The 15,511-nt window shown below is 44.3% G+C and overlaps 1 protein-coding gene across 2 annotated transcripts; it reads right to left on the bottom strand.

Moving 5' to 3' along the window:
* Positions 1 to 1,341: 1,341 nt before the first annotated feature.
* tnxba (tenascin XBa) lies at positions 1,342 to 10,660 on the bottom strand. Of its 2 annotated transcripts, none has more exons than XM_020040815.2 (15): positions 10,618 to 10,660; positions 7,806 to 9,271; positions 7,544 to 7,648; positions 5,843 to 7,156; positions 5,461 to 5,583; positions 5,145 to 5,288; positions 4,854 to 4,973; positions 4,335 to 4,490; positions 3,813 to 3,925; positions 3,475 to 3,607; positions 3,112 to 3,263; positions 2,641 to 2,737; positions 2,332 to 2,493; positions 1,973 to 2,136; positions 1,342 to 1,801 (listed from the first exon to the last, which is right to left on the bottom strand). In XM_020040815.2, exons 2-15 carry the CDS (start codon positions 9,178 to 9,180, stop codon positions 1,703 to 1,705), a joined length of 4,257 nt encoding a protein of 1,418 aa, XP_019896374.2. In that variant the 5' UTR covers positions 9,181 to 9,271; positions 10,618 to 10,660; the 3' UTR covers positions 1,342 to 1,702. The 2 variants fall into 2 exon arrangements, with proteins under 2 accessions (XP_019896374.2, XP_010882882.3); XM_010884580.3 differs by having other exon boundaries at positions 7,511 to 7,648.
* Between the last annotated feature and the right edge of the window lie 4,851 nt (positions 10,661 to 15,511).

Raw genomic sequence — 15,511 nt, forward strand, 5'->3', positions numbered from 1 at the left:
TTTGATCCTGTGCTTTTCCTCCATCAATCTATTTGGAATGCTCGGAGTCTGACGAAGGAGAAATGAAATGTTCCACAGATCGCTTTAGACGATCCCCTAAATGTGCTCCCTGTGTGGACGTCCCAGGTACCGGCGATCCCCTAAATGTGCTCCCTGTGTGGACGTCCCAGGTAGAGGCGATCCCCTAAATGTGCTCCCTGTGTGGACGTCCCAGGTAGAGGCGATCCCCTAAATGTGCTCCCTGTGTGGACGTCCCAGGTACAGGCGATCCCCTAAATGTGCTCCCTGTGTGGACGTCCCAGGTACAGGCGATCCCCTAAATGTGCTCCCTGTGTGGACGTCCCAGGTAGAGGCGATCCCCTAAATGTGCTCCCTGTGTGGACGTCCCAGGTACAGGCGATCCCCTAAATGTGCTCCCTGTGTGGACGTCCCAGGTACAGGCGATCCCCTAAATGTGCTCCCTGTGTGGACGTCCCAGGTACAGGCGATCCCCTAAATGTGCTCCCTGTGTGGACGTCCCAGGTACAGGCGATCCCCTAATTGTGCTCTCTGTGTGGACGTCCCAGGTACAGGCGTATAGGTGTTCCTCAGCTGAAGACTCTCTTTAGCAAGAGGTCTGATGTTCAAACATAAGTCCTAGGGATTTGCTACCTGGCGGTCTGATCGCTACGTTTTGCCTGTTCTGCCATGTTATTTCTGATTAAAGTAGCCGGCAGAATGCTGAACTTTGTGACCTATGCCATTCTGCTGCAAGGCATCTGTCCCGCTAGTAAGGGACACAGTTGTTGTCTCTGATTTTGTTTTGGGCGACAAGCCAATAGCTTCAGATGCCCATCCTCACTGAAGACCTTGTGACCTTGTGCGGCCCAAATCAACTCAGTGTACTGTACTTTCCTGGAAGTTACAGAACAGTGTGCTGTTCTTAAACTGGTAACCAGAAGCCTGTTGGAGGAGTGAGGGGCAGATTGTTTAACTGTCACCGTGTTAGAGGAACAGAGCGGCCATACAGTAGTGTAGATTCAGAGAGTGGTTGCCCTGCGTCCCAAATGACGCCCTATTCCCTAGATGCCCTATTTACCATGTTCCATGTGGGTGTACAGTTTGGTGTAGGTACTTGGGGGGCTGTTGGGGCTGAAGCCTGGGTGCCTTTGTCATCTCTCATAACACCCCACCAGAAACATGTTTAGTGATGATGATGTCCCTTTCATTATTGACGGCTTCCCTGTCAAAGACCATCTCCTGCATCTCTGTTTTGTCTGAATATTTCAACTTCATTCAATCACACTAAACAGCAATTGCATGTAATTAAAGACAAATCTCCACCCAGGCATTCGTTTGCCACGTTTATTCCAATAGAATGAGACAGTGCATTTTGTTTCAATTACAGTAGTGTTGAGGTGGCAAACCTTTGCGATGTGCATCAGTTAAAGATGCCTTGAGGACAGAACAACAGAACCATCTTAGATTTGGACACAATAATAATACAAAAAGCTGCGATCACAAATATTTCCTGTCTACAATTGCGGGAAATCCTTAAATCCTTAAGAGAGACAGAGACCGCTGATATGAAGGGGCTACAGAACCGGAGCTCTGTACTGTCGGGTAGGCTGGAGGCACATCGTCCAAACGCTTCGGTTCTTCTGGCTCTCCACTGTTTCTCAAAAGACCGATTTTAAGGGGGTAGACGCGTCACGGGACAATCTTAGCCGCGTGTTGTCGGGGAGAACCCGGCCGGTCGGAGCTTCATCTCAGTAAACGGGATGGAGGAGTCTTTGCCTTTCCAGTCTATCCACACCACACCCTGTAACAGTACAAGCAGGTGAGACATAGTTTAATGTTTCTTTTTAGTTGATTATACTTCAAAATAGAAGCTATCCTTCTGCCTTCAAATGTTCCGCTAGGTCATCTTGCTAGGCTAGGTTGCGTTGGCATGTTTCGTTAGCTGTGTTACAGTGTAACATCTAGAATGTACCTGGTTGTTTCTGTCGGTGCCATAAAGGCCATTAAGGTTGGTCTTGTAGCAGTTTTTGTACCACCAGCCTCCCATGTAGGCCCTGGCACAATGGATGCCCAGGGGCGCAGGGTCCTTGTCCTTGGTGGAGAATGGTCGCCCGTTGTGGTACTTCATGGAGTCGCCTTGTAGACGTGGTGGGGAAAAGAGAAAAAGGTAAATCAGGATTTATAGTTGGAGATTTGAATGCTACCTTTCGCTTTGGTCGAATGCACCCTTATTCTCCAATTGACACCATCCATCGCTTCACTGGGCTCTATCTTAGTGCACGTGGACATTCTGTCTCTTTCTCCTCAGACCTTTGTTTCCTCCCGTCCTACCTGCCGTGCCAGTATATCCAGACACATCGATGGCGTAGTGCTTGGCCTCTGAGTTAACGGTGAAGTTTGTGTAGAGAGCATAGGCCGTCTGGTTCCCTGAACGCAGGTCCACTCTCAGGCTCACTGGGACCATGCTGGTTAGGTTGTGAAGCAGCTCATTACCTGGAAGAGAGAGGGATAGCAAGGTGTATTGGAATTTGGACATGAATCGACCAACAGTTTATAGTTTACTCTCCCTGTGGTGGAGATGCCAGCAACTCTATGTATTGTTCATACATGAGCTGTGACAGTAGCCTTCACTGTACTTACCGAGCCAGAACTCTTCGCTGAGGTTGCCAAAGCCGTTGGTGTAATCACTCCAGGATCTGTAGAAATTTGCCTTTCCATTCATTCTCCTCTGGAACACCTGTTCAACAAATTCACAAAGCTAATGTGGAGAGATAGATTGACTCAGCTACATAGATTAGAAATGTGTGTAGGTGTCCCACAGAGTATATAGCTATCGAGGTTCATCAAGGTCTATATGATCGTCACCATTTGGAATCAGAAGCCGCTGTTCAGAAACAGCCACTTAATCCCATCTGCACCCATTGGATTTAGAGAACCACAATCGACTCCCTTTGCTGAGCGCGCTTGAGCGCACCGAGAATGTTACCTGATGTAGTTGTGTTGTCAGTGGTAGACACCGTAGCGACACACAAACTATGGTGAGTTGACATAGTAGCGTGTTTGTGTGAAATGAGTGGTGAAAGTGTTAGACAACCAGTCCGTGGATCTTACAGTCCAGCCGCCTCCCTCGGTCTCCATGTCACAGAACACTCGAACCGCCTTCCCATCCTGGCCCTCTGGGTAGATGTCCACCTCTCCCGACTGGAGCTCTCCATTCAGCAGCTCTTCTGAACACTCCGCGGGGAACGGAAATCGCAGGTTTCCTGACAGGAGGGAGCAGCGTTACTGTACAATCACTTAAAAAACCCAAAAAAAAAGGACTGTGCTATCATTATAAAATGACTGCGCAACCGCTGTAATTTAGGCAGATAAAAAGCAACCCTGCTGGCTCAGAAATGGAGCTAATGTCAAGCTGAGTTGATGAAATTGGGAGATGAAAAGGGACTTTTCTAAGTAAGCCGGCCCATAACCTACCTGTGATAAACTCAGTGGTGACAATGGATGTGTACTGTCTGTCCTCCTCTCCCTCCACCAGGACCTTGTACTTAGTTGTAGACAACAGTCCAGTCAGCTTGTACTCCGTCGCACTGGAGTCCAGAATCACCTCCTGAGGAAATGGAGGTCCAGACTGATTACATTTGTTTTACCTCAAATAATGGTGGTTGGCCTCTTCTAAAAACTAGTGACAGGAAGTTGATACATGATTGAACAAACAGACTACCTCTGTTACTCTGGTAGAATAATAATATTGAAAATGTGTGAATGAACTGGCGAACATCAGCTGCAGACTGATATTCAGGATATATTTTCACCTTGGCTCCCTCTCCGGCCATCTGATAGGTCACTCTGTAGCTGCTGAAAGACACGCCGAGTGCTTTCCAGGACACAACAGCTGAACGAGCTCCCACCTCACTCGCCTTTACAGCTGAACGACATTGCAAACACAGTTACTGTTTGTCATAGTTCTGTTCATGTATACCAGGGATATTCAAATCTGGCCCTCAAAGCCAGTTCCACTCCATTCTTTCATCGTAACCCTCTAATCAGGGACGTATACACCTTTAAGACACCAGGTGGGTCCAATTAAGGATGAGGTAGAACCGAAAACCGGCAGGCTCCAGCCCTCATAGGGTAAGATTTGAATTTCCCGGATGTATACAATAAGACCTCAAATAGGAAAATGCGAGCAGTGGTCGTTTGGAACACTGAAATATAATGATCAGTCCAGAGCTCTGAGGTTTTTATCTTAACGGTTCTCCACAGTCGTTTAATGTGAATTATTTTGTAAATTTGTTTTTTTGCATGTCTGCGTGTTATTTTTCCCATGCACTCACCGCTGGCAGTTGTGAAGGTGGTAGTGACCGCCGTGCTCTGCATGCTGTCTTTCTGGCTCAGGGCTTTGACTGTGTACAAAGTGGCTCTCTGCAGGCCTCTCAGCTGGTGCTGAACTGAGTTACCCGACAACATCACTGTCACTGTTACGTTAGGAGCTGTGGGAGAGTCGACGCAGGAGGGACGGGGAACACAGCTTAGGTGGGAAGTGGTCATGGCTCACACATACATTACCAGTCAAATGTTGGGACACGTGCTCATTCAAGGGACTCTTTTTTATTTTTGCTATTTTCGTCGTTGTAGAATAATAGTGAAGGCATTGAAATTGTTAAATGACGGACATGGAATTATGTAGTAACCGAAAATATATATTGTTAAAAGAAAGTAAAAATGAAGAAATAACTTTGAATGAGTAGGTGTCAAATATGTGATCACACAGCTTAGCAGTATTATGGATACGGTATCATATAGTGAAGTGTGATTTGCGTTGTCTTCTCATTCAAACATGACACAGCACGTACTTTTTGCAGACTCATAACTAATGATGAAACGGTCAACTTTTCCCATGGCGGGGGTCCATTGCAGCACGGCCTTTGTGTCTGTCACGTTGACCATTCGCAGAGCCACTGGGGGGGCCGGCACTGCAGTCCAGACACAATGGGTTGCATTTAGTTTCATCACTTCCGTTGCATTCATTTATAAACACATAATTCATGTCGTCCTGCATCAAGCGAGACAACTGAAGCATGTGAGAAAACAGTACTGTTGTCATAATGGGTCGATTCAGGATGTTCGGGCGGACGGTTTGTTACCTGTGGTGATGCTCCCCGTGAGGGAGTCACTCTCTCTCCTCCCCATCGTAGTCAGGACTCTGACCTCATAAATTGCCCCTGACGACAGCTTGGATAGAGACACATGGGACTGCTGGGGGACCACTGACACAGAATGTCTCTCTCCTGTCATGAAGGACATATGAATAAAGTAATTACACCTATGGCCTACGAACGAGTGGAAATCCTCACATTCACCAAACACTGACACTCTTTAAAGGGTAATCTGAGCTTCATCACCTGGCCACTTAGAGGTAACTTCGATTACAACAATATACAAATTAGGGAACAGTCTCACCTGTGGCAAAGTGAGTGTTTGTGATTTTGAAGCCGGTAAATGTGCCCTTTGGTTTTGACCAGGACACAGAGAAAGAGGACTCTGTCACGTTACTGAACACCAGCTCTGTTGGAGGCTCCGGTCCTGCATGGGAGGGAAATGTTAAGGGAGGGATAAAGGTAACAAGACAACAGTGAAGTTCAGGAGAGAACATAGAGCTACAGTGAAAGTGATGGCATAGTAAGGCTACATTTTAAATGCAAGCAAGACATGCAAACTATCCACTACATGAACAAACTCCTTGAGTGAAAAAATGGAAATGTTACAGGAATTATTCATGGAAAACGTATGGCCAGTTTTTATGAATGAGTCTCTATGTGGGTTTGGTGCCTGAACGAATTACCTGTCATGACGGTTAGTCTGTGAATCTTGGAGCGAAACGTGGGAGTGGTGCCATAAATGTGCAGGGTGTAGGTGGTTTGAGGGCGCAGGTTCCTGAACTCTACCGAGCGAACACTGCCAGGAAGGACCATGGACACCCTCTTTGTGTGGGCTTTACCTCTGGAGCTAGCGGGAGCTTTGGTGGTAGAAGAGGCTGTGTCATTGGTGCTTTCACTCTGTCTTAGGATCTCCGTCACATTGACAGACACTGTGACTTTCTCTTCTCCACCGAGAGTGCCTCCTTCTTCTGCCTCCTCCTCCTCTTCCTCACCTTCATCCCCGTGCTCTGTTCTGGAAACTGTGAAGTTTTTGAACATGGCTGTCGGTGCAGACCATACGAGGGTGAAGCTGTATGTGGTGACATTCTGAACCTTCACAGATCCAAGTCCACCGCCGACTCCGGTTCCTGCCTTCTTGGTGACGTTTCTGGGGGACTGGACAGTTGTTGTCTTGTTGCTGAGGACACTGACTTCAGAGGTGGTCTCCACTGTGGTCACGTTGATCACATGCTGTCTCCTCTGTGGAACCGTCTTGTCCTTGCCTGAGCCAGTATTCCCACTAGTTTGAGTCATGTCTGCCTCTGTCTTATTGCCCTTCACAGACTTAGTGCCGTCAGTAGAAAATGACACCTTTGTGACGTTTACGTTTCTTCCTAGCTTGTCCTTCTTTACGACTTTCTTCTCAGATGTAAGAGTAACGTTTTTCTCGGCCAAAGTCGACTGTTCCAGAGTTTCTTTTCCGGACTGGGTTTTGTTGGCGGTTGTCTTCAAAGTGCTCTGGGTGAGGTTGGCCTGGGGCTGGTCATTGAGGTTGCCAGATTTAGCATTGTCTTTACCTGCAGATTCCTCCTTAGCTGCCACTTTCAACTTCAGGTCAGGGTTGGACTTCTTTTTTAAAACTGTCGTTTTGCCTTTACTTTCTTGCTTTCTTTCCCCATGGTGTTTCAAGAGAACCTGTCCAACAGTGGGTCGGCCCAGTCCAATCTTTGTAGCATTAGAATGTGAGGAGCCTTTAATGTTGGTTTTAGTGTCTTTAACTCCCTGTTTGGGCAGTGTCTTGAAAAGGCCTGCTTTTACAGTTGTGGTGTCCTTTGTTTTGATGTCACCCTCTTTTGTGGCTGTAGCCTTCTTCAGATCATTGGCATCTGTTTTCTTTTTGAAGAGTGTCTGATCAGCCTTGGCCTTCTTCCCCTGCCCACTCTCCTTGACAATTTTGCTCTCAGGTGACAACTTTAATGTCACTGTCTCCACTGTTATTTGGACTTTGTCGCTGGCACCTTATTGGAATAAAAGAAAATATGGATTTTTGTGCAGTTCCATGGTAACAGGGGGATGCTGTGAATTATATTTCACTTGAAACTGATGAATTTCAAACAAAAAAAATTTTTGGTGAAGTTAATCGTATAATATTTTACAAAAACACATTTGAAACACTGTGCAGATATAAAGTATGGTAACATAATCCCAGTTCCTCAAGGTAATGTGTTTTTAAAACAATTATGTTGAAATTATTAAAAGTAATGATTTTGCATGGAGATATCTTTTGTTTTCATCTGAGTCTCTGTACTAACTCGTAAAACATGAATATATGTGAACAAAAAAAATCACATCACCTGATGAAGGTAGCTTACTTTTACTGCAGTTTGCTGCAGGTGTGCACTTACTGCAGTCTAGACCCAGAAAGCCTGGCAGGCAGACACACTTTCCCTTCTCACATTTCCCATTTCCACTACAGTCCTTGGGACAGAGGCCTTTGGAGCAGGATGCACCTAATACAAGGAGCAGCGTAAACAGTGTGAACACAGACAAGTCAAACCTGGACAGGTACTGTAAACTCTATAAGTGCTCGGGAATTCAGTTGACTACTCTCATGAATAAGGTCCACAACTGAAGGAAATGACTGGTAAGCAGAAAGCCCGGTCGTACATTTGCTCTTCATTAGGGACATCTCTTTCTCCAGCCTAGCCACGCGGCCTTTCAGTGCTGCCATCTCGGCCACACAGGCCCCGGTGCAGAATGTAGGGACAAGGCTGATGTGGTGGGTCAGTGTTAACGGTGAGCCATGCTTAACTTTCAGCTCGTGGGTCTGGGTGTGCTCCTTTGTGCGGTTGCCAGCGTCCTTCTCTGCATTCTTGTGGATGCAGCTGGGCTCAGAAGTGACAAGCACCTTGATGGGGTTGGGTTGTGGCGATGTGGTTGAGGGTTTGTCTTTGGTGGTCTTCGTGGTCTTTGGATTGCTAACTGTTTTAGGTTTGAGGGGTTTTGCCAGAGCTGGGAGTGTCTGATTGGCTTCGGTAGGTCTTAGGGGTTTCTGGGTGCGTTTAGTGGTCTCTTTTAAGAGTTTCACAAGTGTGGCTTTTGAAGGTTTGAAAGGGTTTGAGGGGGTTGGTAGTGTCTGATTGGCTGTGGTAGGGCTTAGTGTTTTCTGGGTGGGTTTAGGGGACTCTTTAGAGAGTTTCACAAGTGTGACTGTTGGAGGCTTGACAGGGTTTGAGGGCGCTGGGAGAGTCTGATTGGCTGCGTTAGGGCTTAAGGATTTCAGAGTGGATTTAGACGTCTCATTAGAAAGTTTGACAAGGTTGGCTGCTGGAGTTTTGACAGAGTTTGAGGGAGCTGGGAGTGACTGATTGGCTGCGGTAGAGCTTAGGTGTTTCTGAGTGGGTTTTGTGGTTTCTTTAGAAAGTTTGACTTCTGTGGCTGTTGGAGGCTTGACGTGGCTTGAGAGGGATAGGAGTGTTTGATTGGCTGTGGTTGGTCTTAGGGGTTTCTGGGTGGGTTTAGGGATCTCTTTAGAAAGTTTGACAAGTTTGGCTGTTGGTGGCTTGGGGGCATTTAAGGTAGCTAGTAGTGTCTGATTGACTAAAGTTGGGGTTAGGGTTTTCAGGGTGTGTCTAGGGGCCGCTTTGGTCGGTTTGAGGAGTTTGGCTGTTGGAGGCTTGATAGGGTTTGAGGGAGCTGGGAGTGTCTGATTGGCTGTGGTTGGGCTTATGGCTTTAGAAGTGGGCTTAGGGGTCTCTTTGGTGATTTTGACGAGCATGGCTGGCACAGGCTTGATGAGGATCGAGGGGACTGGGAGAGTTTGGTTAGCTGTGGTCTGCATTAGGACTTTTGGGGTGGATTTAGGGGTCTGTTTGGTGAGTTTAACAAGTGTGGCTGTTTTAGGTTTTGTAAGGGAGAGTGTGATGAGTTGAGGTTTGGGTTCACTTGTAGTTCCTGTGGCATTTTTCTTCTCTTTGTTTATTGTGGTTTGAAAGGAGGGGAAAGTGGTGAGCAGAATGAGGATGGATAAAGAAAACCACATTATAACTAAAGTGCCTTAAATTGATATAGAGACACTGTCTTTGGAGATTCCACAGAGTTCTTTAGAAGCAAGCCAATCCACCAGGGTTATCCTACAGATGAAAAATGGAAAATATGTTAGCTGAGAAGAGTATTCTCAGATTCTAGTTTGTTTACATATGCAGAGCCATTCTGGTAACAAGTCATAACGTTTGGTATACATGTTCTCTGGCCCATGGCCATATAGGAGGGCACTGTGGTGACTACGAGCCAGAAGCTCATGGGCATAACAGATACACACTGTGTTCATGCTTATACGGCTCCCAGTAGTATTTCCTGGGATAATGCTGTACATTTTCACTGCACATTTCTGCTCTCCTTCCCAAACCACACACACTTAACTCTCTCCTCACATGGCTCCGTTTCTGCTGTCTCACCATGTGAAGAAAGGGCACATTATACCTACCTAAGTTGCTGAACTACCATAGTAGCTCACCCCATCGGTCCCGCTTGAGGTAAAAGCCCCATATTAAAACTGATTGACAAAGTTATGGTTTGGAATACTATCAATGGGAACATTATGCTTGGTTTCATACACTAGTGGAGAACAGTTCAGTTAAGGCAAGCCAGGGAATATCTGGAAAACCTTTAACACATGCGTCTGTGCTGTGAAGACGGATACCGTATGTACAGTAGTTCCTTCACAGGTCAGTTTACCCCAATAACAGATTCAATTATATAACCGACTAACTTGAGTTACAGAGTTTGAAAAGAAAAGACAAAGTTGTCAGAACTGGGAGCTATAGAATTCAGGCTGCTGCCCAGTTGGTTACCAGCCTGTACAGAGGTGTAAATACATTTATTGTGTAATCTGGGCCAGCACCTTCATTAAATATGGCTTTTTTCCCATGGAATGAAATGAATGAGAAAATAGGTAGCTACAGTGGGAATAAACAGGAAATGTATATGTATAACTGTATTGAGATTTACGGAAAATTGGCAAAACAACTGTTGTATCAATGTAATTATAATTGAATCATGAGTTTTCAGTTTAATGTAACATTTTTATGACAATTTCTAATGCATTATTGAAGCACCCAGAACAACCCAGCATACAAACTTATTTTCAAAACCTGCTACTATTGATATTCTATTTTACTGTTTTGTCTAACTACTTGCTAGAAAATGAACTGTCAAATTCAAGGACATTAACACTTAAAAAAAAAAAAAAAGACTTAACAGTCACTTAAGATATTTTACATAACAAATCAGAGTAGTATTGACTTAAGGCATGACATGTTTTGAAGATCACACACAACAGCTATTCTTTAGGATCCAAGAAAATACATGTCATGGGTAATTCATCACTAAGTAATACCTTTTCATAATATCCACATAATATCCATCATATAACCATTAGCATGCATCCAGGCATTTGTAGAAAAAAGGTCAAACTTACCAGGACAACAGTTCCTCCAGGGACTTGTGTGTGTATCAGTCGGTTGCAGCCTCCATCTGAAACGACCTCCTCATATAGACTAGTGCCCAAGGAAGGAATGGGAAAGAGGAGAGAGAGAGGACCACAATTAGAAAAGTGGGGGTCATACCCTGATCCTACTGATGCCCCCCCCCCCCCCCCCCCCCCTGTCATCAGCACCACATATTCATTTAAACTCTTGCAGCCCAAATGGAAAATATTTGATTAGTACATGGAAGTGAATATTTCGAAAACTTTAGAGTTTTTCTATGCTTTGCAAATACGATTTAACACTTAGATGCAGTGTTGACCCCAGGGAGAAGCAACTTAAGCCGAGGACCATTTGTCTTCCTTTACTAGTTGTGACTTTGATGATAACTGTTTAATTTAAACTTTCTTTGAAATGTGGTTGTCTCACCTATCAGATGTCTTGAACGCTTGTATGTCGCTCTAAAATATGTCATGAATCATGGTAAAATTTGTAGGAGGAAATTCACTTTGAAACAAACTGCATACATTTCTCTCAGACATTCCAAAATGAGTAGAATTGCAGATACGCTTGTGCTCAAACGTTTGCATACCCTAAGAGAATTGGTAATATATGTACCATGTATAAAGAAAACATGAGTCAGCAGGCAAAACACGTCTTTTATTTCTTATGGGATTCACATTCAACTGTAGGTCATAACAGAATGGCACAATTAGAAAACAAAACAAAGAAAATAATTAACTGACCCCTGTCCAAAAGTCTGCATACCCTTAGTTCTTAATAAAGTGTATTGCCCCCTTTAGCATCAATTACAGCTTGCAGTCTTTTGTAATAGTTGTCTATGAGGCCCTGAATTCTTGCAGATGGTATAGCTGCCCATTTGTCTTGGCAAAATGCCTCCAGGTCATGCAAAGTCTTTGGTCGTCTTGCATGAACCGCATGTTTGAGATCTCCCCAGAGTAGCTCAGTGATATTAAGGTCAGGAGACTGTGATGGCCACTCCAGAACCTTCACCTGTTTCTGCTGTAACAACTGGAGGGTCAACTTGGCCTTGTGCTTAGGGTCAGTGTCGTGCTGTGGGATGCGCAGCTTTCACGCAGAAGAATGCAAATTGTCTGCCAGTATTTTCTGATAACATGCTGCATTCATCTTGCCATTAATTCTCAAAAGATTCCCCTTGCCTTTAGAGTTCACTACACCCCCAAAACATCAGTGAGCCACCAACATACTTCACAGTGGGGATGGAATTCTGTTCACAATTTTTTTGCATGTCAGTATCAGTCATATTTTCAAAAACAATGCCAAGATTTCACAATTTCTGCCAGGGTATGCAAACTTTTGATTAAAATTGTAAATGCATGTATTCATATTTGACCCATGTCAAAATTTTGTATAAAATATCTAAATGTAAAAAAGTTAAATATTACAAAAAGCTTGCTTTAAAACTGTTAAATTGGTCTGTACGCTCAATTGCAACATTTAGAGACATGCAGTGAATTGACTTTATATTAACTTTACCGAGATGGGAGCCAGATTCAAACTCAGAGCATTCAAAAGTCCATGACTGGCCCTGTTTACATGTACTACACATACATATATTTTTCTTTAACCAAAGGTCCACCAAGCAAATTTATTCAAGCAGTTTGCAAAAGAGGACGTGGTCAAGGCAGAATAACAGAAATTCAGGACATTGGGCCTTGCAAAGTCAGAAGGTTTTTATTTAACCTTTATTCACCAGGTAAGCCAATTGAGAACCGATTCTCATTTCCGATGACAGCCTGGCAGCAGTGCTACAGTGTGAAACAAGAACAATACCCAAGATTAAGTGAAACACAAGCACGCTTTCTCTCTGGTAGCCTACAGTGTTATGTTCCCCTCTTTATACTGGCGCCCCCGCGTATCGGTTTCGTTTGAAGAGAACCGTGATTCAGCTGGGACACATACCATGATGCCACAGGTATTAGCTGGGGATCTGGGGCTACAGACCCGCACTGCTCTCTGTATGAATGGCCTGTCTGTTCCTGGTAATAAGATGGAACGACGTGGGTGTTATGGAAGTGACCATCTAACTAGCAGATCTGACAGATGTTGTACGAGCAAGGCGTTGCGTCTTTCACCCAAATGACCACCCACCAGCCCACCTTTTGTAAACCACATATGCACGCTGTTTCGTTACGTGCGTAAATGTGTTTGAGCAAATATGCACGCGTGTGCAGTAACGTACGTACCCAGGTGAAATAAAACACACAGCTGAAAAGGAATACAACACACTTAAATACAGCACACACACACACACACCTGCACAAACTGAAATCATTACAGTACCATACTATGGAGCTCTTTACACCTCCCTTCGTCTTGACACCAGAAAGTCCTCTCAAAATTGTTTCATAAAATAGATAGCTTCATCTCAGTGATCTGCGTTGAAACCCGGGAGCATTATGGAAAACCCTTACCTTAATGTGACTTGCTTCCATCATGACCCCTTTACATAAGATTATGCTAATCTGAAAATAATTTTGCATTGTCTTTATTACAAAGGGCACCCTAATATCTAAATAATGCGCTTTTGACCAATTCCCATCGGGTCATTTGACCAGGGCCCATCGGGTCATTTGACCAGGGCCCATCGGGTCATTTGACCAGGGCCCATCGGGTCATTTGACCAGGGCCCATCGGGTCATTTGACCATCCTCATCTCACTCTCTCTACCTCTGTTTCTCTCAGTATCTCACTCTCTCTACCTCTGTTTCTCTCAGTATCTCACTCTCTCTACCTCTGTTTTTCTCAGTATCTCACTCTCTCTACCTCTGTTTCTCTCAGTATCTCACTCTCTCTACCTCTGTTTCTCTCAGTATCTCACTCTCTCTACCTCTGTTTTTCTCAGTATCTCACTCTCTCTACCTCTGTTTCTCTCAGTATCTCACTCTCTCTACCTCTGTTTCTCTCAGTATCTCACTCTCTCTACCTCTGTTTCTCTCAGTATCTCACTCTCACTGCCTCTGTTTCTCTTCCCATCTCACTCTCTCTACCTCTGTTTCTCTCAGTATCTCACTCTCTCTACCTCTGTTTCTCTCAGAATCTCACTCTCTCTACTTCTGTTTCTCTCAGTATCTCACACTCTGTATGTACTGATCTCTATTGCACTCTGACCCATGTCTCCCTCTCTCACTCTCTACCTCTTCAACTCCCCATCTATATGTTTTTCTTCCTGTCCTCTTCTCACCTCTGCATTATTCACTGTCCACCTGCAGACCCTGTGTGGGCTTTTGGAAATTGGGTGAAAACAACAGGAATGGTACAAAGCCATTTTAATACTGTACCCATTTAGCTACTGCCTGAGCATTGCAGATTGTTTAAGTTCAGCAGCCATTATCCAATAGTCACAACTAATGCCACAGCACTCTGGAATCTTAGATAATTGAGATTGGTCAACTGAGGTGGTCTATTTACATTCTGCAATGTCTGTACTGAGACATACTGACTGGGGGTAATGACTATACTTTGCCTAGCAACTGGTAGACCATTCATGTGTGGAATGTTTATGCAATTAAAGATGCAGTCTATGATTTCTGTCCAGTGGTTGTAAATTGGCGCTGTCGAGCCAAAAGAGTCCCAGAAAATTGTGTATGTTCTGATTTCTGCCATCTTGCTTTGAAAATTGGAATTTCATAGCTAACTGAGCTATAATAGTGACTGCACTTAGAGATAATCTCTATATTTATAACATCTTACATTATATTGTTAATTGCAAAACTAGCAGACAGCTTCTTTAATACAGCATCATCCAACTTCTGGCACACCTGACAGTCTGGCATTGTATTCCACTAAAGAACCTACTGATCTTTGATCACAGTTTAATCAAGGTCATTGAGCTTATTGACAGGTGATGTGATTCCATTAAGCGTTATAGATACTGTTCCTCATATAGAGAAACAGGGCTGAGACACAGCCATGGGTGATAGTACCATGTGAATTACTGATGCAAATCATTTTTGAAAAAACCCAAACATAATTAATAAATAAAGCTAAGAATGTCATATGCGCTGAGGGTGTAAGTCTGAGAAACAGTTGAATAAAGTATTTCTGAAGTTAAGTTATGTGATGATGAGGTATGTGTGTGTTTGCCTACCCTTTATTGATTCACATTTAATGAGAAGTCTAATGGCAACGGCGAAAACAGTGTGGCCATTGATCTGGATGTGATTGAAGTGATGGCCAGTCCTCCCATGTTGCTTACATTGGAGTTGGCTTCAGAGATTAAAATAATACGAGGGCATAAGCCCAGGCTTGTTCCATACCTACCCTGCTTCAGCCATACACCTCCCTCCTCTCCCCCTCATTTCTCTGCTTCCCCCTCCTATTTCCCGTTCTCCACCCGTCCTTTTCCCTTAACTCCATCTCCCCACATATCAAACAAAGAATATCTGAATGGTTTGCTTACTTTACCTGTATGTTAGTCCCAGTGTTAGGTCTCATTTTACACTACAGCTGCCTTTGACATTAAAGAGTATTTGGGAGGTGTGGGGGCTTACTTTGAGTACAGAGAACTCTCTCAGGTCTTCAGTTGCCTCGAGGAGAGGGAAAAAAAAAAACGGCATAAAAAACAAATATGTATGTTAGGAAAGCTAAATCACACCAGGAAGCTGGACAGGAGTTCAGTCACTGGCGAAGAATTAAAGGGGAGTAGGGGCTTTGTGGACCAGCCTCTCACTGCCTATAGTACGCTAGTGGCAGAGATTCTTTAATTGTGTGAGGCCAAAAATAAGTGATTTGTAATGGTGGTTGTGCTTCTAACCAATTCACATATTTTCTGACCTTATGTCTTTCACTGCTTAGGTCGGAATAATGATCAATCAATCAATCAATCAAAATGTATTTATAAAG

Source organism: Esox lucius, chromosome 20, assembly GCF_011004845.1.
Source record: "Esox lucius isolate fEsoLuc1 chromosome 20, fEsoLuc1.pri, whole genome shotgun sequence".
Classification (NCBI taxonomy): domain Eukaryota; kingdom Metazoa; phylum Chordata; class Actinopteri; order Esociformes; family Esocidae; genus Esox; species Esox lucius.